Here is a 23,955-nt window from a genome sequence, read left to right as displayed (position 1 = left end):
AAATCAACTTGGTGCCTGCATTAAAGACTGCTGTCTTAAATGGTCACCTGTATAAAAGACTCCTGTCCACAGACTCAATTAATCAGTCTGACTCTAACCTCTACAACATGTGCAAGACCAAAGAGCTTTCTAAGGATGTCAGGGACAAGATCATAGACCTGCACAAGGCTGGAATGGGCTACAAAACCATAAGTAAGACGCTGGGTGAGAAGGAGACAACTGTTGGTGCAATAGTAAGAAAATGGAAGACATACAAAATGACTGTCAATCGACATCGATCTGGGGCTCCATGCAAAATCTCACCTCGTGGGGTATCCTTGATCCTGAGGAAGGTGAGAGCTCAGCCGAAAACTACACGGGGGGAACTTGTTAATGATCTCAAGGTGACCACAGTCACCAAGAAAACCATTGGTAACACATTACGCCGTAATGGATTAAAATCCTGCAGTGCCCGCAAGTCCCCCTGCTCAAGAAGGCACATGTACAGGCCCGTCTGAAGTTTGCAAATGAACATCTGGATGATTCTGAGAGTGATTGGGAGAAGGTGCTGTGTTCAGATGAGACTAAAATTGAGCTCTTTGGCATTAACTCAACTCGCCGTTTTTGGAGGAAGAGAAATGCTGCCTATTACCCAAAGAATACCGTACCCACTGTCAAGCATGGAGGTGGAAACATTATGTTTTGGGGGTGTTTCTCTGCTAAGGGCACAGGACTACTTCACCGCATCAATGGGAGAATGAATGGAGCCATGTACTGTCAAATCCTGAGTGACAACCTCCTTTCCTCCACCAGGACATTAAAAATGGCTCGTGGCTGGGTCTTCCAGCACGACAACATACAGCCAAGGCAACAAAGGAGTGGCTCAAAAAGAAGCACATTAAGGTCATGGAGTGGCCTAGCCAGTCTCCAGACCTTAATCCCATCGAAAACTTATGGAGGGAGCTGAAGATCCGAGTTGCCAAGCGACAGCCTCGAAATCTTAATGATTTACAGATGATCTGCAAAGAGGAGTGGGCCAAAATTCCATCTAACATGTGTGCAAACCTCATCATCAACTACTAAAAACGTCTGACTGCTGTGCGTGCCAACAAGGGTTTTGCCACCAAGTATTAAGTCTTGTTTGCCAAAGGGATCAAATACTTATTTTTCTGTGCGCAATGCAAATAAATATATATAATTTTGACAATGTTATTTTTTTTATTTTTTTTTATATAATCTATCTCTCACTGGTAAAATTAACCTAGCCTAAAAATTCTAGACTGTTCATGTCTTTGACAGTGGGCAAACTTACAAAATCAGCAAGGGATCAAATACTTATTTCCTCCACTGTATAGGGGCAGTATTATAGTAGTTATATTCTTGTATATAGGAGGCAGTATTATAGTAGTTATATTCTTGTATATAGAGCATAGTATTATAGTAGTTATATTCTTGTATATAGGGGCAGTATTATAGTAGTTATATTCTTGTATGTAGGGGGAAGTATTATAGTAGTTATATTCTTGTATATAGGAGGCAGTATTATAGTAGTTATATTCCTGTATATAGGAGGCAGTATTATAGTAGTTATATTCTTGTATATAGGGGGCAGTATTATAGTAGTTCTATTCTTGTATATAGGGGGCAGTATTATAGTAGTTCTATTCTTGTATATAGGGGGCAGTATTATAGTAGTTCTATTCTTGTATATAGGGGGCAGTATTAAAGTAGTTATATTCTTGTATATAGGAGGCAGTATTATAGTAGTTATATTCTTGTATATAGGAGGCAGTATTATAGTAGTTATATTCCTGTATATAAGAGCAGTATTATAGTAGTTATATTCTTGTATATAGGGGGCAGTATTATAGTAGTTCTATTCTTGTATGTAGGGGGCAGTATTATAGTAGTTATATTCTTGTATATAGGAGCAGTATTATAGTAGTTATATTCATGTATATAGGAGGCAGTATTATAGTAGTTATATTATTGTATATAGGGGGCAGTATTATAGTAGTTCTATTCTTGTATATAGGGGGCAGTATTATAGTAGTTATATTCTTGTACATAGGGGGTAGTATTATAGTAATTATATTCTTGTATGTAGGGGGCAGTATTATAGTAGTTATATTCTTGTATATAGGAGCAGTATTATAGTAGTTATATTCATGTATATAGGAGCAGTATTATAGTATTTATATTCTTGTACACAGGGGCAGTATTATAGTAGGGATATTATTGTACATAGGAGGCAGTATTATCGTAGTTATATTCTTGTATATAGAGGCAGTATTATAGTAGTTATATTCTTGTATATAGGAGCAGTATTATAGTAGTTATATTCTTGTATATAGGGAGCAGTATTATAGTAGTTATATTCTTGTATATAGGGGCAGTATTATAGTAGTTATATTCATGTATATAGGTGCATTATTATAGTAGTTATATTCTTGTATATAGGAGCAGTATTATAGTAGTTATATTCATGTATATAGGTGCATTATTATAGTAGTTATATACTTGTATATAGGAGCAGTATTATAGTAGTTATATTCTTGTATGTAGGGGGCAGTATTATAGTAGTTATATTCATGTATATAGGAGGCAGTATTATAGTAGTTATATTCTTGTATATAGGGGGCAGTATTATAGTAGAGATATTATTGTACATAATGAGCAGTATTGTAATTGTGAATACTGTTGTAGTAAACATATTTATCTTAAGTGGTCAGGCAAAGCTGCTGAATGGAAACAACCAAATATCTGCTCAGAACATTAGTGAATTACTCAGTAGGGGGTGATACTATATGAAATCTGTCCACTGTCTTGAGGACACACTAGATTCATTTAAAGAGGCTCTGTCACCAGATTTTGCAGCCCCTATCTGCTATTGCAGCAGATCGGCGCTGCAATGTAGATTACAGTAACGTTTTTATTTTTAAAAAACGAGCATTTTTGGTCAAGTTATGACCATTTTTGTATTTATGCAAATGAGGCTTGCAAAAGTCCAAGTGGGCGTGTTTCAAAGTAAAAGTCCAAGTGGGCGTGTATTATGTGCGTACATCGGGGCGTTTTTACTACTTTTACTAGCTGGGCGTTCTGACGAGAAGTATCATCCACTTCTCTTCAGAACGCCCAGCTTCTGGCAGATCACGCTGTGACGTCACTTCCCCAGGTCCTGCATCGTGTCGGACACATCGGCACCAGAGGCTACAGTTGATTCTGCAGCAGCATCAGCGTTTGCAGGTAAGTAGCTACATCGACTTACCTGCAAACGCCGATGCTGCTGCAGAATCAACTGTAGCCTCTGGTGCCGATGTGTCCTCGCTCGTCTGACACGATGCAGGACCTGTGAGTGACGTCACAGCGTGATCTGCCAGAAGCTGGGCGTTCTGAAGAGAAGTGGATGATACTTCTCGTCAGAACGCCCAGCTAGTAAAAGTAGTAAACACGCCCCGATGTACGCACATAATACACGCCCACTTGGACTTTTACTTTTAAACACACCCACTTGGACTTTTGCAAGCCTCATTTGCATAAATACAAAAATGGTCATAACTTGGCCAAAAATGCTCGTTTTTTAAAAATAAAAACGTTACTGTAATCTACATTGCAGCGCCTATCTGCTGCAATAGCAGATAGGGGTTGCAAAATCTGGTGACAGAGCCTCTTTAAAAACAAAATGTTTTGTGTGAGTCATGTTTAAAACATGGGGTGACGCAGAAGAAAACGTATTTGTATACTGTCCTTAGAAAACTTACCATAGAAATTAGATAAAAACCGGCAACTGATTGTCATTTCACTGGACTTTGACGATAGTAATAGTAACATATCGGATTATGCACAAACAAAGGTTGCTGTGGGTTTGCTTAAATAACATCTGTTTGTAACGTGGGGCACTTTTAAATCAGTAGTTTTGCAAGATGGACACTTACAATTTATCACAATGGCGCTACACGATGGGCATAATTTATAAAAACTAGTGCAGACAAGAACATAGGTGTTGCCCTTAGCAACCAATCAGATCACTGCTTTTATTTTTCCTGAGCAGTTTTAAAAATACAATAAGTAATCTGATTGGTCGCCAAGGACAACATCTCCAGTTCTTGTCTACACTACTATTCACAAATGAGGCCTACAAATGGAAAAACTCACAACAGACCAGACACAGTAATGCCTCCTGCTATCGGCGGTAATACGCCTAAAAAAATGGTGGAAGTGAATGACAAACTCGGCGCAAAATTTGCTAATTGTTTAGCCGAGCCTATTTGAAGTTTTTTCTTTTTTCAAAATCTTGACTTACGCCATTTTACAATGCACATTTCGCTGCTTTTCTGCCACATTTATTCCATTAGCAGTCAATAAATGACTAAAGACTGATTTAAGCCGTCAATCAGCGACTACTCACAGAATCGTACTCATTTATGTAACGTTTGGTGGGTTTAATAAGTCGCTACAGTGTTTTAGCTATACGTTGTAGGACTGTTCTTCAGGTGATCCCTTATTGTGGGAAATTTCATCCTGTTAGACTTCGTTCACATCTGCGTCAGGACTCCGTTCATGGGTTCCGTCGGCTCTTTACGTCATGAACGGAATCCAAACGGAAACCATAGATTTCCATTTGCATCACCATTGATTTCAATGGTGATGAATCCGATGCAAATGCTTTCCGTTTGTCACCGTTGTTTAAGGGTTCCGTCATTTTGACAGAATGGATACCGCAGTCGACTACAGTATTGGTTCCGTCAAAACAACGGAATCCTTACCCAACCGGTGTCAACTAAGGCCCCGTTCCGGCGCAGATGTGAACACATTACAGAGGAGGTCTTATCACTTTCCTTCTCTGCTGACTATGGGCAGTGCACAGATGAACGAAAATCCCCTAGATGAAAAAAAATTCTTGAGGTCATTAGGTTGAATTGTTGAGGTTTGCAATAGGAAGTTGCGCTCATTAGCTGGTATGCAAACAAATCCTTGGGTAGTGATCTCTACCTTTAAAATATTAAAAGTTCACTTGTCATAGTGCAAACACTTAAATTGTTATTACATTGGCGGAAAGAGGATTTATCACATCAGACCCCTACTGACCCCCAGTATCAGGACACCGACTGTACTACATAGAATCACCAATGCATCTTCTGAAGTGCCATTGATTTTACTGGCTCTGTGGTTGACATGTGAAACAAGGCATCAAAATCAAGGTAGCTTTGATTGCAATATTTACGGTTTCTTACAGATAGGGAAGGAGTTCAAGAGGCTCCGTCACCAGTTCATAGCTGCCCTATCTCTTACCTAATCTAATAGGCGCTTTGATGTAGAAAACTACTGGTTCGTTTGTTTTTTAAAAACTTTTATTTTTGACCAAGTTATGAACATTTTAACATTTATGCTAATTTGTTCTTAATGCCTAACTGGGCGGTTTTTTACTTTTCACCAAGTGGGCGTTGTAAAGAAAAGTTTTAAAAAAAACACCCAGTTGGTCATTAAGAACAATTTGCATAAGTCTTACAATGTTCAGAACTTGGTCAAAAATAAAAGTTTTCCAAAAAAAACCTCAAAAACAGTAGTTATCTACATCAAAGCGCCTATTAGATTAGGTTGGAGATAGGACTGCTAGGAACTGGTGACAGAGCTTCTTTAAAACTCATGGGCAGAGTTCTTCTCTATATGGGTGGGGAGAGTGTCTAAAGGTACCAAAAACAACCCCTCTATCTAACTACGCTTCACCTGCCTACTCTATGAGACCACTGAAAACCCACCCAGCTCCAAATCCATAAAGGGACCACCACACAGAATGTTATAGTGCCTGGACTGATGGAGAGTGGCCGCGGAGGTGTACACTGGTTACATAAAGTGGCCGCGGGGGTGTACACTGGTTACATAAAGTGGCCGCGGGGGTGTACACTGGTTACATAAGGTGGCCGGGGAGTGTACACTGGTTACATAAAGTGGCCACGGGGGTGTACGCTGGTTACATAAAGTGGCCGCGGGGGTGTACGCTGGTTACATAAAGTGGCCGGGGAGTGTACACTGGTTACATAAAGTGGCCGGGGAGTGTACACTGGTTACATAAAGTGGCCGCGGGGGTGTACACTGGTTACATAAAGTGGCCCGGAGGGTGTAAACTGGTTACATAAAGTGGCCGCGGGGGTGTACACTGGTTACATAAAGTGGCCGCGGGGGTGTACACTGGTTACATAAAGTGGCCGGGGGGGGTGTACACTGGTTACATAAAGTGGCCGGGGGGGTGTACACTGGTTACATAAAGTGGCCGGGGGGGTTGTACACTGGATACATAAAGTGGCCGGGGGGGGTTGTACACTGGATACATAAAGTGGCCAGGGGGGTTGTACACTGGATACATAAAGTGGCTGGGGGGTTGTACACTGGATACATAAAGTGGCTGGGGGTTGTACACTGGATACATAAAGTGGCCGGGGGGGGGGGGGGTGTACACTTGATATATAAAGTGGCCGGGGGGGTGTACACTGGTTACATAAATTGGCCGCGGGGGTGTAGACTGGTTACATAAAGTAACCGCGGGAATGTACACTGGTTACATAAAGTGGCCGCGGGGGTGTACACTGGTTACATAAAGTGGCCTGGGGGTGTACACTGGTTACATAAAGTGGCCGCGGGGGTGTACACTGGTTACATAAAGTGGCCGTTGTGGTGTACACTGGTTACATAAAGTGGCCGCGGGGGTGTACACTGGTTACATAAAGTGGCCGCGGGGGTGTACACTGGTTACATAAAGTGACCGCTGTGGTGTACACTGGTTACATAAAATGGCCTGGGGGTGTACACTGGTTACATAAAGTGGCCGCGGGGGTGTACACTGGTTGCATAAAGTGGCCGCTGTGGTGTACACTGGTTACATAAAGTGGCCGCTGTGGTGTACACTGGTTATATAAAGTGGCCAGGGGTGTACACTGGTTACATATAGTGGTCGGGGGTGTACACTGGTTACATTAAAGTGGCTGGGGGTGTACACTGGTTACATATAGTGGTCGGGGGTGTACACTGGTTACATAAAGTGGCCGCGGGGTTGTACACTGGATACATAAAGTGGCCGCGGGGTTGTACACTGGATACATAAAGTGGCCGTTGTGGTGTACACTGGTTACATAAAGTGGCCGCGGGGGTGTACACTGGTTACATAAAGTGGCCGTTGTGGTGTACACTGGTTACATAAAGTGGCCGCGGGGGTGTACACTGGTTACATAAAGTGGCCGCGGGGGTGTACACTGGTTACATAAAGTGACCGCTGTGGTGTACACTGGTTACATAAAATGGCCTGGGGGTGTACACTGGTTACATAAAGTGGCCGCGGGGGTGTACACTGGTTACATAAAGTGGCCGCGGGGGTGTACACTGGTTGCATAAAGTGGCCGCTGTGGTGTACACTGGTTACATAAAGTGGCCGCTGTGGTGTACACTGGTTATATAAAGTGGCCAGGGGTGTACACTGGTTACATAAAGTGGCCGGGGGGTGTGAACTGGTTACATAAAGTGGCCGGGGGTGTACACTGGTTACATATAGTGGTCGGGGGTGTACACTGGTTACATAAAGTGGCCGCGGGGTTGTACACTGGATACATAAAGTGGCCGCGGGGTTGTACACTGGATACATAAAGTGGTCGGGGGCTTGTACACTGGATACATAAAGTGGCCGGGGGCTTGTACACTGGATACATAAAGTGGCCGGGGGTTTGTACACTGGTTACATAAAGTGGCCGGGGGGTTGTACACTGGATACATAAAGTGGCCGGGGGGGGGGGGTGTACACTCTATACATAATATGGCCGGGGGGGGGTGTACACTCTATACATAATATGGCCGTGGGGGTGTACACTGGTTACATAATATCAGCTTTGTAACCAAAAATCTGTATGTTCCACTTTCTAACAGGTTTCATCTGCGTCACCAGAAAAACAGTATAATGGTCTTGCTCATAATCGGACTTTACGGAACCAAGAATGCAATGAAGATGAATATTTGCACAGGGGCATTTGCTGTATAACTTGTCCGGAAGGTAAGACATAAGACTATGACTTTCTCAAGGTAATTTAAAGAACTCCCACCCTGTTTTTTGCAATATCCCTGGGGAATAAGTATGATAGGGGGACTTCCGGGGGGGCGGGGCATAGTGGATGGCCGCATTTAAACGGAGCTCCATCGCGGCCTGCAAGAATCCACGGTGCACTACCGCCATCGCGCCGGACAGCCGCTCCAGGGGGCTGCTACAGGGATTGCAGGGTCTGCTTAACTTGCCGGAGCTCCTCATTTTGATCTCCGCGGAGTCCTGGGCGGTGTAACGCCGGATCGTGGCATCCAGCCTCAGCGGCGGTGGCCATCTTGGAGAATCCTCTCCGGCTGCTGACATCCCCGGGGGCCTGCACCTTGGAGGAGAAACCCGGCCTTCAGGTGAGATGCGTCTCCCGTCCAGGCCAGCGGCTGTTGTTGTCTGGCGGCAGGCATATTCCCAGCTTCCGCCATTTTGAGCGATTCTGCCGGCGCCACGTGGGTCAGCACTGCAGCGGTGCTCATCAGCTCCCATCCCCTGGTCTGTGCGACGCAGTGGGCATACAGATAGCGGGCCGTTATCTTCCCAGGCTCCTGCCATCCTGAGTTTTGTGCCCCTGACGCTCTGGGCCATTGAAGTGGTAGCAGCAACTTGCCATTTATAGTTACATCTGCCTGTATTGCACCCTTGTATGCCCCTGAGGGTTCACAGCATTGCACCCTTGTATGCCCCTCAGGGTTCACAGTATTGCACTGGGAATATCAGTGCTGGAGAGAGCATATGTTTTGTTTTGGATCATCTCATATTGGGGCTGGATAGTTCTGTACCAGTTTATTTTTCTTACTATAATGGTTCAGCGCGGCCCTTCACCATGGTTTCACATGCTTAGGACTGCAGCACCACGTTCCTAATGCCTCAATGATTATGTGACGCATCACTGGGTAGCTTCCTCATCATATCCCTCTGCTTACGCCCACAGCGCCCCCTGGTGCTCGCTCTTCACTTCACGATTTGGGGATTGCGTCATGGACAAATATCTAGCAAAATCTACAGAAGGGAGATCCCCCCCCCCCCCCCCCCGCTCTCAGACTTCTCAGCTGTCTGGCTCCTCCCATCTTCTAGAAAAGCAGAAGCCCAAGAGCAGCACTAAAGGGGACAAACAGGCGCCTAAATCCTCGACTGCCAAAGCCTCATCCTCTCGACCACAGTTCTCACCAGAACTGGATTATTTTCTGGACGGGCTTTGTCGGGACTCCTGCACCTCTCATATGAGGGTTTATCTGTGGAGACTAGAGCTAACCCACTACGTTTTGCACCTTGGAAAGCATGGCAGAAAATCAGGCGCCATCACCAGCTTTCTCCTCTGTTACCTCTCCACTTGCCACTAATCTGTAATAATCATTTTCAGGATGGTAGTCCACGGGTAATTTTCCACAGGTGGCACACGTTAGGAATCACCTCCCTAAAACAGTTTGTACATAAGGAAGAACGTAGGTCTCTTACACTTTCAGAACTCCGCTCTAAATATCCCGAGTTACCCATCGATCATTTTAGTTTTCTTCAAGTTGACAGTTATATAAAAAAGGTTCTGCCGCAATTGTCAGACCAGCAATGGAATCCTTATTTGCTCCTAAAATTCTCCAGTCCCAACTCCCCGAAGGGCCAAATATCTAAAAATGATCAATTTCTTCATGTTCTCCTTGATTACTCACAATCTCAGACTCCTTGCAGGCGCATAAACTTCTTCCCTCTGCCCGCATTCTGGAAATGCGACTTAAAGGGAACCTGTCACCAGCATTTTAGCTATAAAGCCAGCAATACCTGGTGAAAGTGGGTGAAAAATCATTGTCATCTAAGCTATAAATATGTTCTAAGTAAGCTCTGTAGCTTTAGTATTCCGTTTTTCAGCGGTCCCACGCCGTATGCAAATGAGCAGAAAAGAGTCAAATCTTCATCTGAAAAGAGTCAGGTTTTCATTCCTCCAGCATCTCAGAGTGGACTCCACCTCCTTCTTTTTGATTGACAACTCCTTAGCCAGTCAGGGCCGGACAGGTGGTGGCAGTGGGCGTGGTTAAGAAGCTCTGTCCCAGAGGGAAAAATAATTACCATAAAAGGGGGGAAAAGTTCAAACGACGATATTTACCGACAGAGGAGGACTTCAGGAAAGAAGAGACCAGGAACGAACTCTGGACAGCTGCGGCCATTGAGGGGTCAGGCTAGTTTATTAACAGGTAAGATGTTGATGACAGGATCCCTTTAAGATTGCCCACAGGTCGTATTTGACTCCAAGTGTGGGGTATAAAATTGGTATCTACACATCGTGTTGCCTCAGATGTCGGGCTCCGGCAGCCAATCTCTACCATTGTTTGTGGTCGTGTCCGCACATTCGTACATTTTGGTCTCGCATACGCACATTCACTACTACTCACCTCACAAATTTTGTCCCCGATACGATACTGTGGGCGGTGTTTGGGTACATGGACCCTGAAGTTCACGGGTGTTCCCCCGGGGCACAAACTGTTGCATTATGTGGCGGCGGGGACGAAAGCCATATTACAAACCTGGCTTGATAATCAGCCCCCACCTTTCAAATTATTCTTGGATAAATTATCCTATCTATTGAAAATGGACTGGGTAGAGGCCTCTCTCCATAAGGAATTACAGGTCCAACAGTTTTTTGAGACATCGGAAACATTTATTGCATTACTCCCGCAAAACATACAAATACGGAAATGCTTTGAACCAACGGTCTGGTTCCACGAACAGGTGCTCCTGGGGAACGCACCCGTGTAAGATATGGTCAGGATCCTGGTGGTTTTCTGGTGTGGGCGAGAGCCATGCTCCTTCTTCATGTCCTTCTTATTTCTCCACTGTCCCTGTATAGATACAATGGGTTCTGTTGGGGTGGATGTGTGCGATGGGCTGGTCCTATGGGCGCCTCCATCCCCGATTTATGTTTCTCTTTTTTTTTTTTTATTCAATGGGGTGGGGAATTGCCTACAATTTCATGTGAGTGTTGCATATGCATTGTTTCCTTTATAAGCACAGCGAGATAAAAATGAGAGTTATTTTGTTTTCATTTCTTTTCTTTTTTTCCCCCCCTCTCCTTCTCCCCTGTCCCCGCCTCCCCCCCTCTCATCTGTTTACTATGCTCGACCAGTTAGGTCAACATTTGGTGATGATTAATTGGGGTTTAATGGAAATTTCAATGATCCTCTGGACTATTGATGGTATTACATTGTTCCCCTTCTTTCCTTCTGTTTCCCCCTCAAACGTAATTGTTTGGAAAAATGTTCAATAAAAAGGTTAAAAAAAAAAAAAAGTATGATAGGGGTAGATCATGCTAGGTGCGCATCGATAGAGGGGGCCTGGCACTGAATAGTCCCATCCCCTTTGCACCTGGGTGGCTAGAACCTGTGCAGGAGTCCCCACTCCAGAGGTAATATACATTATCAAAGGGTAGAGAATTGGCCTGAGGAATTTTACTGTAACACTCTTCACGTGGAGTAATCTAATCTTTATTCATTGACTATTATCTCTCGTACCAGGAAAACGGGTCTCTGTGCATTGTACTGTGAACCACGCACGTGGAGAATGTGAAGATTGCACTCTAGGGAAAGATTTTACTGCCGGCCCCAATGGAATGGAAACCTGTTTAGCTTGTCTCGTCTGTAAAGATGGTAATGTACTTGTAGCCTGAGTCTTTTAAAGGGAATGTGTCGCTATAATTTTTATTTTATTTTTTCTAGTTAAACAATTAGTGTATAAGTGATTAAACATTGTTCTAATTTTTTCACGAGTCAGGAAATATTATAAATTAGATTCTAATTTATAACATTTCCCAGTGCTGGTCACTAGATGGAGCAATTCCCAAAATTGCAGCATTGGCATGTGGTAAAGCAACCACATTGCTTTATGCTGCAAAATTTGAGAAGACACGCTCTAGTGAGCTCACAGAATCCCCCCTGCCTTATTCTGGCTAATGCCAGGAGAAAGGAGGGGATTGAACGTTCAAACCTCCTACACTGTGTGCCGCCATTTTTTGAGCAAACACACAGTGTAGTAGGTTTACATACAGTAGAAATCACACACTAAAACACGTACATACACAGACCTAACTTACCTGCTCCTGCCGCCGCCGCTCCCTCCGGTCTGTCCGCTGCGTCTGCTCCCTCCGCTCCAAGTGCTTGCATTAGAACACAAGTCCAGAAGCCGTGACCGGAAGTAGTACTCTTATGGTCCGGCCGCGGCTTCCGGTCCACAAGAAAATGGCGCCGGACGTTGCTCGGCCGAAGACCTTCCATTTGGACTGTGTGGGAGCGGCGCATGCGCCGTTCCCACACAGACGGCGTACAGAATAGTGAATGGAACGGGTCCCGTTCGCTTTCACTATGGGGCTGTATGTGCCGTATTCCATGTCTGTTTGTGTCGTTAATCGACACATACAGAGATGAAAAAAAAATGGCAGCCCCCATAGACAAGAAAAAGTTCAAAAATAAAAAACTAAAACACAAACACACAAATAAATAAAAATTTTTTTATAAAACACTAAAAGCAAATTGATATAAAACATTTTTTTTTCGCAACACCCTTCCTTTAAGCTGATCCCAAGAGGTCCAGATACTGGATATTGATTTCTATACCAAAATACGGGGAGATGTTAGCTACTTCCACCCACCAATACCAAAACTGAATATTGCCCAGTATTCCTTCTTTTCAACTTAGAGGCAAAAAAGGTAAACATCAACTTGTAGCCATATGGACTATAAATTAGGGAGAAAGCTGTGATCTGTCCAATTATAAAAAAAAACAACGTACAAGTAATAATGAACGTTTTTCTTCTCTTAGTCCGCAACAGTTTGTGCTCCAGAGCTGCTCTCCCTAAATTAACTGGGGACAGAAATGTGCAGTCATTGGTAGCCATGTTAGAGACTAAGGAAAATGGTCTTAAGTCACCCGGTCACACAAGTAGACAGAAACATGACTTCCATCAGTCTTTTCTTTTTTACTCCTATAGTCATATCCCAGTACACAAGTGGAAGGCACTCTACTACACTGAGGTAGTCCACAAAAAGGATAGCTCTAGGTGTTGATGGGCCCTTGGATGACCAAGGGCCCCACATTCGGATTGACAAAGGAAGAGAATGTCTACCCATATTGCTATGGTACTCCCCAAGCCCAGTGGGCTCAGCCATCTGCCTTGGGATGCCTGGTGCGGATGTTGGCCCAGCCCACAAGTGCACTAAGCTCTACAAGCTCCTCCTCCTCTTAGGGTTTCCATTCAATGCAATTCAGTCAGCGACATATAAAATAAATGTTCCTGAGTCTCAGCTCCCTGAGAAATTTAGAACAGATCACTGAATACATATTGCTCACATGATTACTATCTTTCTTTGTTGCAGATCAAGTCCTCATGCGAAATTGTACCCCGAAACTCAATGCCATATGTCAATGCAAACCCGGCTATTATTGTAGTCCTGACGAACCCTGTGAAATCTGTAACCGGTGTTCAAGGTATTGTGTTACATTCTTTAAAATTATAAAACCACGAGAGGTGGCGACAGGGCAGCCAGATATGATACATTGTATCATGTCCCTAAAGGGCCTTTTAAACCTGCTGATTTTCAGCTGGTGCAGCGAGCGCCGATCAACGAGACATCGTTGATCGACGCTTGTTTTCTCATGACGCACTGAGCTATGGATGGGGACAAGCGGTCGTCACTCCGATCGCTCATCCTCATCCATTATCATCACGTTGGCAGCGCGTCTCCTGGTTTACACACCAAGATGTGCTGCCGACAGCGATGATATTTTACTTTTTTAAAACTAAACGACCGGCAGATGATTGAACGTTTGATCGTTCATCTGCTGATCGTTCCCCTGTTTACACAGGACAATTATTGGCATCGAGCGTTCTATAAACTAATGATCTGCCCGATAATCGCCCAGTCTAAAACACTGCAGCAATACTCAACCCAAGCCACATTAGTTTACCCAGCTGAAGGGGGCGCCATAGATAGCTTGGCTGCCAATATATGCGTCCATCACCAATCTCAATGTTACCTGTATACAAGTTTAACTTAGATATTATATAGAACTGTTACTTAGTGAATGGCACTGCATGTTGGTATTATTTCATTACTGTATGTTGGTATTTTCATTGTGTGGCACTGCTACTTAGGCATTTTGCAGTATATTATTTGTGCGCTTTATGGTGGCGGTGGCACTGCACAGCATTGTTTTTTAGGTGACTATATGATATTGTTACTTAGACAGCATATGGCACATTTATTTCGGAAACATACTGTATGGCACTTATAATTATATATGGAGGTGGCCCCAACAGAAGGACCAGCACAGGTCACCATCTAACATAAGGCCCTCCCTGAGTAAAATGTATTTGTAAAGGATCTGCCAGGCACAGCTTCTGTGTCAACGCCCATAGGTAATCAGTCTGCACCTGCTTCTATGTCTGTGAGACTGACTCCATCTTCCACCACTCAGGATGGCAGGCTTAGGAGTGGGAGAGCCTATCACAGCCTGGCCAGACGGAGCTAGCTCCCGCCCTCTGTCTATTTATACCTGCCTTTCCTGTTCCTCCTTGCTTGTGATTCTTCTCGTTTGGTTTCCTGGCCCTGCTGCAGCTTCTTGAACTATTTGTCCCTGCTTCATACTGACACTGGCTTACTGACTACTCTCCTGCTCTGCATTTGGTACCTCGTACACTCCTGGTTTGACTCGGCTTGTTCACTACTCTCCTGCTCTGCGTTTGGTACCTCGTACACTCCTGGTTTGACTCGGTTCGTTCACCACTCTTGTTGCTCACGGTGTTGACGTGGGCAACTGCCCCATTTCCCTTAGCTTCTTTGTACCCTTGTCTGTTTGTCTGTCGTGCACTTATTGAGCGTAGGGACCGTCGCCAAGTTGTACCCCGTCGCCTAGGGCGGGTCGTTGCAAGTAGGCAGGGACTGAGTGGCGGGTAGATTAGGGCTCACTTGTCTGTTTCCCTAACCCCATCATTACAGTATTATTATATTCCTAGCCGTTACAGTTTAGTCACTATATACAAATTATATCTATATATCTACCTTGTACGTGCGTCGGCCTGACCTTATTAATAACCAGGACTTGTATTTCTGCTAAGGTGTGGTGAAGGCCAACGCATCAAGCAACTATGTACCTCGACCACAGACACAGTTTGTGAAGACGTCTCCGCACCAGAACCTACCTCAACCAAAGCCAACCTGAAGAACGGGCAGACTGGTACTGTCTCACTTTATGTTCTACCTTGCTCATGTTATTCTGGGGTAACTTGTACGGATTCTGCTTCTTTATCCAAAAGTTTAGTATCCAGGATGTTGGTGCAATGTCTGATGTAATAGGAAGGCAATTAATGTATGTGTAACAAATCATTCCAAGAAAGGGATTGTCATTGACAAAGATCTCTTGGATTAGTCAAAAAAATAATTATATGCCGGCACCATTGCCAATGTTCCCTCTTTGTAGCTGGTGAGCCGAGCAGTTAGAGAGAAGAGAATTATTCTGTCAAATGTGGGCAAACATCTATAGTACAAACCAAGTAGGCACATCTGTAGGATAAACTAAATAGCAGAGTAAAAAAAAGATACCCCCATTCTCCCAATGTGTCTCTTACTACCCCTTGTGTCTCACATTACTATCGCCATTTGTCACATAAATACCCCCATGTTTCACATTAGTGCCCCATGTGTCTCACAGTGGTATTCACATTAGACTTCTATATAATCTAATTAATACCCTATGTGTCTTATATTACTACCCCAGGTGTCTCACCGCCGGGTGTCTCACACTAGTACCCCCGAGTGTCTCACGCTGGTAACCCCGAGTGTCTCACGCTGGTAACCCCGAGTGTCTCACACTGGTACCCCCGAGTGTCTCACGCTGGTACCCCCGAGTGTCTCAAGCTGGTACCCCCGAGTGTCCCACACTGGTACCGCCGAGTGTCCCACACTGGTACCGCCGAGTGTCTCACACTGGTACCCCTGGTTGTCTCTCACTGGTAAAACCCGGTTGTCTGCCACTGGTACCCCCGGTTGTCTGCCACTGGTACCCCCGGTTGTCTGCCACTGGTACCCCCGGTTGTCTGCCACTGGTACCCCCGGTTGTCTGCCACTGGTACCCCCGGTTGTCTGCCACTGGTACCCCCGGTTGTCTCAGACTGGTACACCCGGTTGTCTCCCACTGGTACCCCCAGTTGTCTCACACTGGTCTTAAATAAGTGCCTCCCCAAGTTTAAGGTACAGTACAGTCACATGATACGTGGTTTACTGCCGTGTTTCCTGACATCCTCCAATCTAACAAACCCCACACACAATGTAAAAAAGTTATGCACTTTATACTTCACAGCACTGGGTCGGGCATCCGCACCATCTTTTCATACCAAGAGAAAAAGTGCTGGTGACACCTTGTTTTACTATTTTTGTTCTTTCTTTATATTAATATCAGTTTTTTTAATCGACATTTTTTTTTTTTTAGTGCCGATGCTAAACGAATCACCCGATGATGTAAATGGACTCAAAGAAGGTAAGTGAAGAGAGGACAATGGCAGGCATAAAATCTTTGGGATTGGAAGTTGTAAAGCTCAAGGCCCTGCAGAATGTATGTAGGAGTTTAAGTTACTCCATGTAATTTTTTCCATTCACATCCAAAGCTGCTCTCAAAGACCTTGAAAAAAAGACCATCATTTATTTCCACCCCCTCAGACATGTGACCTAGCAGCTAACCTGGCATCTAAGTTGCCACAATGTACTGTTGTTCGATAAATAGAAAACCAGCAGAGTTTAGAATGCAGCTTTAGATGCGACTGGAGAAGAAAACATCAGGAAAGTTACTCAACATTTAATAAAGATTTTAAACCGGGGATTTTAAGGTGAAATTTCATTCACATCTAAAGTCAGAAACCTCCTGGTTTTCTGCTACGATCGATCGATCGATCGATCGATCGATATGATCACACATAATAAAACATACACACACACACACACCTGACTGTACGTAATGTCAGGATCAAGTGATAGCTGGGAGTAGGGGCAGGGGGCGGCATAGGAGTTTTGACCTCTTTTATGTTGGTATTTTTTCAGGCTTACTCTTGATTGTACTTTTTTTTTGTTTTTAGTGCCAAATGACTCAGAAGGATCCAAAGAAGGTGAGTAAAGAGGATCAAATGATTAAAGTAGATCTTGTGGATTGTAATCTCTAAAGATGAGATGAAGGTCTTCTGTCAGAGGGGGAGGGTGGCGATCGAAATGTTGTATTCAGCTTTAAGGGCCTTTCACACCTGCCGATATTCGGCCGATGCAGTGAGCGCTGATCCACGAGACATGGTTGATCGGCGCTCGTTTGCTCCTGTCACACGGAGCTATGGATGGGGACGAGCGGTCATTACTGCGATCCCTTGTCTCCATACATTATTATCACGTTGGCAGCGCGTCTCCCGGTTTACACCAAGATGCGCTGCCGACAGCGATAATATTTTACTTTTTTAAAACAATACGACCGGCAGATGATTGAGCGTTCTATGAACTAATGATCTGCCCGATAATCGCCCAGTGTAAGGGAGGCATAAACAACTAAAGAGCATTATCGGATTGTTTTTTAAGCATTTTCCTATCCAGTAAGCAGACAAAATATTTAGGAATATTATCTGTATGTAATATGTAGATTATATGTGAAATAAGCATAAGCAGGTCACCCCCCGAGGAGATGGCATCTTGCTCTTGTGACATCCCACAGTCTGTAAATTGTTAATTTAATCCTAAATACTATGCTATGAATTGGACTATAAACTCTGTTGTGACCAAATATTCTCTGTGTAATACGAAATAAACTATTTTCTTCTTTTCCATTTTATAGACAAATATTTATGGCTGTTCATAGTGCTTGCTGTCGTCCTAGTCATCATAATCATCATTGTCGGATACGTTATTTGGAAAAGTAAGACCGGGTTAATTGTATTAGTTACTGTTTCCCACCAGAAAACTCTCTCTCTGACATAATGTATTGTCTCTGCTCGACACAAAATTTTTTATAGACATTAGAGACATAGATATGAGATGAATAGATATTAGATAAATACATCGATAAGAGATATATAGATAGATATTAGATAAATATTAGAGACAGAAAAATAGATATGAGATAGATAGATAGATAGATAGATAGATAGATAGATAGATAGATAGATAGATAGATAGATAGATAGATAGATAGATAGATAGATAGATAGATATGAGATAGATAGATAGATATGAGATAGATAGATAGATATGGGATAGATAGATAGATAGATAGATAGATAGATAGATAGATAGATAGATAGATAGATAGATAGATAGATAGATATTAGATAGATAGATATTAGATAGATAGATATTAGATAGATAGATATTAGATAGATAGATATTAGATAGATAGATAGATAGATAGATAGATAGATAGATAGATAGATAGATAGATAATGAGATAGATAGATAGATAGATAGATAGATAGATAGATAGATAGATAGATAGATAGATAGATAGATAGATAGATAGATATGAGATAGATAGATAGATAGATATGAGATAGATAGATAGATAGATATGAGATAGATAGATAGATAGATAGATAGATAGATAGATAGATAGATATGAGATAGATAGATAGATAGATATGAGATAGATAGATAGATAGATATGAGATAGATAGATAGATAGATATGAGATAGATAGATAGATATTAGATAGATAGATATTAGATAGATAGATATTAGATAGATAGATAGATAGATAGATAGATAGATAGAGAGATAGATATGAGATAGATATGAGATAGATAGATAGATATGAGATAGATAGATATGAGATAGATAGATAGATAGATAGATAGATAGATAGATAGATAGATAGATAGATAGATAGATAGATAGATAGATAGATAGATAGATATGAGATAGATAGATATGAGATAGATAGATATGAGATAGATAGATATGAGATAGATAGATATGAGATAGATAGATAGATAGATAGATAGATAGATAGATAGATAGATAGATAGATAGATAGATAGATAGATAGATAGATAGATAGATAGATAGATAGATAGATAGATAGATAGATATTAGATAGATAGATAGATAGATAGATAGATATGAGATAGATAGATAGATAGATATGAGATAGATAGATAGATAGATAGATAGATAGATAGATAGATAGATAGATAGATAGATAGATAGATAGATAGATAGATAGATAGATAGATAGATAGATAGATAGATAGATATGAGATAGATAGATATGAGATAGATAGATAGATAGATATGAGATAGATAGATAGATAGATATGAGATAGATAGATAGATAGATAGATATGAGATAGATAGATAGATAGATATGAGATAGATAGATAGATAGATAGATAGATAGATAGATAGATAGATAGATAGATAGATAGATAGATAGATAGATAGATAGATAGATAGATAGATAGATATGAGATAGATAGATAGATAGATAGATGTTTATTATAGAATGATTTATATATAAATATTGTAGTGAGAGATTTAAAAGCGTCACTCACCATCCAGTAGAAAAATCACTTGTGGCATACAAAAGGTTAAAAAGTGCTGGTTAGGGAGGACAAAGCAGACAGCACGGTCGGTGACAGCCTGTGTCGCACTAACTAGCGCTTCTTTTTTTTATATATAAAGGTGGTTTCTTACTACCTGGATGGTAAAGTCTTACCCATTTGTATTTGTTTTCTTTCAGGAAAGGGTAAAGATAATAAGGTGAGCAGCAAATATTTATTATTATCTCTTAACTAAATACTCCAAAAAACCCTCATCCCCAGCACACACATAGTACATCCTATAATATTATCTCCTACATTTCTATTATGGAAATTAAAAGGGAGGCAGTTTCTCCATTCATTTCCCATTGCTTATACAGCACCAACATATTCTGCGGCGCTGTACACAGAGTGTCACATAGGTTTTCCCATATAGATTGTGCAATGGGATAAAGAGTATGGATTGCCATGTGCTAGACATGATCAGGGAGGTTAGTGTCTCTTTAATGGGTGCCGGTCATGTGGTGTTATGGGGGTCACACATTCGGGGTCGTCATGTGACACTCTATCCACTTTTCTTGTTATTTTGTATCCTGTTTATTTTAATACAGAATTCTCTCATTGGAATCTCTCAGAATAACAGTGAAACCACTTCACTAGACTCCGTCCGAACTGAAGGAAACCCCCCCGAGGAAAAGGAACCGTGCCTGGAGCGCCGGCGGCTCATAACTCCTGTATGTTTCCCGTGCAGAACTTCTTATTGTTACGTGTGTCATGTGCCTGATCCAGACGCCCCATCCTATCTGTTCCTGTACAGATGGTGGTGAGGAAGGAAGGAAAGATAAAGCTCGCCTGACCGTAATAACACATGGTCCTCAGCGACAGGGAAAGCACGCGCTAGAAACTCAGCTCCCAGAATATATTCCCTTATATCAGGGGCAGACACAGGCAAATGAGGGCCCCTGTGCAAAAACAGCGTGTGGGCCCCCTAGCGCCAACCTGCAACTTAAATGAATATTGACTGTGCCGGGTTCCGTTTTTGCTGTTATCTCTCTTGAAAATAGATAGTCTTCATTTTTTTTGCAGTTATTCGTTACATCCCTGGTAGTCTAGGACAGTGAAGGAGGTTAATGGGAACATCTCTGGTGGGCTAGGGCAAAGAAGTGGTTAATGTTAACATACCTAGGGCAGAGAAGTCGTTTATAGTGAAAACCCTGGTGGTCTAGGGCAGTGAAAGGGTTAAAGGGGTTTTCCCGAGATAAAACTTTTATGTGTCAGTGGTTTTAATCCAGGAATGTGATTACATTTGTAATGCACTTATTGTATCAAAATGGCCCCGTTTCCGGATGCTGCCATGGGGCACATGACTGGTGACATCACTCTTTGCCCGCTGTGTTTACCAGCTCTGGACCGATCACGTGATCAAACTGTTAAAAGTTTCTGCCTGATATACGACACGTCACTAGTGACTTGATGGGTATGGGCTGTTGTTATACAGCCAGGAACACACATGCGCCGTCCCTGCTGTTCTCACGCTTGTCCAGCGGGAGAACAGCAGGGACGGCGCATGTGTGTTCCAGGCTGTATAACACAACAGCCCATATACGGCGGGCTCAGGCAGTGAAGGGGTTAATGGGAACATCTCTGGCAGGCTCAGGCAGTGAAGGAGTTAATGGGAACATCTCTGGCGGGCTCAGGCAGTGAAGGGGTTAATGGGAACTTCTCTGGTAGGCTCAGGCAGTGAAGGAGTTAATGAGAACATATCTGGTGGGCTCAGGCAGTGAAGGAGTTAATGGGAACATCTCTGGTGGGCTGGGGAATAGAAGAGCAAATGTTAACATTCCTTGTGATCTTGCGCAGTGGAGTTTAATGGTAACATCCCTGGTGGTCTAGGGCAGTGAAGTAATGTAGCACCTCTACAGGGGAAACGGAGCATTACATGGTTCACATTCGCATGGACTGGCCAGGTCCTACAGAGAGCGAGACGGTCTCTCTTGCTGCTTTCTCCTCTGGTTAAAAATGGCGGTTATTGAGACCCTTAAAGGGGCATTTCCATCTTAGGCATTTATGGTATATCCACAAGATATGTCATAAATGTCTGATAGATGCGGGTCCCAGATCTGGTAAACCCGCACCTATACTGAGAACGGCTATGGATATGCCACAAACGCCTAAAGTGAGAAAATACCTTTAACAATGCCGCCTTCTTCGCAATTTTTTACATTTTTTGCACCCCCACCATCCGTGAGCCGTCAATATAGCTATATGAGGTAGCATTTTAGGGAAAATATAATTTATTCATTAACTTTTGTAAATTTTTGGGGATAAACTCCAATCTCAGTCGTTCAAACCGCTTATCTACTGTATATAAGCATCTATTAGCGGACATTCACGGCTAATGGCACCGGCACAGTAGTCGAATGGCCTTCCGCCCTTGACATATATGCATGGTAAGGGGTAAAGTAGGGACTGCTCTATTAATTCAGGACAGCCTCATAGGTTATATTAAAATGGGTTTTAGAAAGCGGACAACCCCTTTATCTGCAAAATCTCCAACGCTTATTTACCATGAGTGACAATCCAGATTGTAGGGGGGAAAGGCTCACTCAGTGGAGGCCAATGGAGTCCTAGTGTGCGTTCCCTGCAGCATGAAGGAAAGTCTGTGCAGCTTGTAGAGGTAGTCTATTGTATAGTAGGGTCAGTTTGCAAGGACCCGATTCACCCGCTAAATTGAATGGATCCGTGAAGACTATCGGATGCCACTCGAATGCCAGTAAAAATGGCCCGAGTGGCACATTGGTCGTGCGCAACTGGCATAATGGTTGAGGGGCCCTGGTAAAGATTTTGCATTGGGAAACATTGAGCTTTACCGCTGCTATAAATGCTCGGGAATCAATATAAAGGATCATCCGTTTGCGGCCCTTATAACCCACAGGGTCCCCCGTGCGCTGCTGCCTCCAGGGCTACGTCTCCCAATTATCCTGATGTTATTTATGTTTTTACCTTTTCAGGAGGTTCCCAAGTGTGAGAAACAGAATAATCAGATGGTAGTGGCCTACGTGCCGGGAGCTCAGAGTCAACCTGGGGGGGACCAAGTTGCTGAACCTGTAGGGGGCGATGTGGATGAAGAAGAAAGCGCACAGCTGGGGGCAGTAAGTTATACATGTGTTTATACTTTCATCATATTTGTTATTTTGGTTGTGGTTTACAGCCATGCTGGGAGTTGTAGTTTTGCAACAGCTGGAGAGCCACAGGTTATAGACCACTGCTCAGGGTATATACACGATCTGCCTACTATTCATAAACAATAATACAAATATTTTTTTTTATTTGCAGCACTGCAAAATCTGTAGCGAGCCGCAGCCGTGTGATCAGCGTAAGTATTGGATAATATGCATGAAATAGTGGTTATTCTGCAGCTCTCTCACTTGGAAGCATCTTAAAGAGACACTCCAGTGATTTTGTTTTATTGTGGCCCCCCGTTTGTAAAGTACACCCGGTAAAAGGTAGGGCAGGTCATCCTCTTACCGGTCGCTTTGTTGCCAAAATATCCCGGCCGCAATTATGTCACGTGACCGGCCGATTCCTACAACGTCTGCTGTGTGAAAGAGACCTCCGGGCCACAGAGCAGACGCTGTAGGTATCGGCCAGTCACAGTGCGGTCAGGTGACATAATTGCGGCCAGGATATTTCGGCAACAAAGTGCCCGGTAAGAGGATGACCTGCCCTACTTTTTACCGGGTGTGCTTTAAAGCGACCTTCCAGTCTCTGGACAAAATTATAAATATGATGGGGTATATGGAGTAACATTACCTGGTGCCCTCCAGTTCTGCTCCTCTGCCATGGATCCACCATTGAGTCTAGGACACTCCCTCTGTTCACGGATTGGACAGAACTGATCATGTGAGCAGCTCTGGACATTCAAAGAACAGTGGGAGTGTCTCAGACTCGTAGTCCTTAAAGCACTGCAACATTTTGGGACAGCACAGAGGGGACCCTAAAACAGTGTATCCACGGCAGAGGAGCAGAACTAGAGGGCACCAGGTAATATTACTCCATATACCACATCATATTTATAATGTTGTCCCCGGGCCGGAGGTCCGCTTTAAGGCTCTTTCACATAGGTGTATGTTATACTTTTACTGTCGTAGCTACAGAAATTAAAGCACCAGTCCAATCATTACTTCACATTGATGACACTCTTATAGATCAAGATAAGGATCGGGCTTGAAAATTGTAGTAAAAAAAAATGGTGTAAATACCTCTACTTTATAGTTTTAGTTAGTTAGGTCCCATGATGCACTACTTTCATACCACACTACAAAAGCTTTCCAACCCTGGGCGGGGCTTAGCTGGAGCA

The 23,955-nt window shown here is 43.1% G+C and overlaps 1 protein-coding gene and 1 long non-coding RNA gene across 5 annotated transcripts in view; one reads left to right on the top strand and one right to left on the bottom strand.

The window, feature by feature from the left end:
* The window catches only part of LOC142660961 (uncharacterized), a 128,918-nt gene that overhangs the window by 80,466 nt on the left and 24,497 nt on the right, over window positions 1-23,955 (bottom strand). The gene's annotated exons all lie outside the window — the stretch shown is intronic.
* Window positions 1-23,955, top strand: part of LOC142660960 (uncharacterized) — a 45,706-nt gene that overhangs the window by 17,273 nt on the left and 4,478 nt on the right. Inside the window, exons 2-12 of one of the 2 annotated variants that reach the window (XM_075838075.1) lie at window positions 7,891-8,014; window positions 11,554-11,685; window positions 13,408-13,519; window positions 15,150-15,268; window positions 16,520-16,567; window positions 17,160-17,189; window positions 17,897-17,977; window positions 19,796-19,815; window positions 20,231-20,329; window positions 22,607-22,747; window positions 22,932-22,971. In XM_075838075.1, coding sequence (XP_075694190.1) covers window positions 7,891-8,014; window positions 11,554-11,685; window positions 13,408-13,519; window positions 15,150-15,268; window positions 16,520-16,567; window positions 17,160-17,189; window positions 17,897-17,977; window positions 19,796-19,815; window positions 20,231-20,329; window positions 22,607-22,747; window positions 22,932-22,971 — 946 coding nt within the window. Of the gene's footprint in view, window positions 1-7,890; window positions 8,015-11,553; window positions 11,686-13,407; window positions 13,520-15,149; window positions 15,269-16,519; window positions 16,568-17,159; window positions 17,190-17,896; window positions 17,978-19,795; window positions 19,816-20,206; window positions 20,330-22,606; window positions 22,748-22,931; window positions 22,972-23,955 lie in introns of both variants that reach the window. The other variant, XM_075838073.1, reaches the window with a different exon arrangement.

This window comes from Rhinoderma darwinii, chromosome 9 (assembly GCF_050947455.1).
Source record: "Rhinoderma darwinii isolate aRhiDar2 chromosome 9, aRhiDar2.hap1, whole genome shotgun sequence".
NCBI classification, from domain to species: domain Eukaryota; kingdom Metazoa; phylum Chordata; class Amphibia; order Anura; family Rhinodermatidae; genus Rhinoderma; species Rhinoderma darwinii.
The sequence above is the reverse complement of the archived record's forward strand: the minus strand, read 5'-3'. Positions and strand labels throughout refer to the sequence as shown.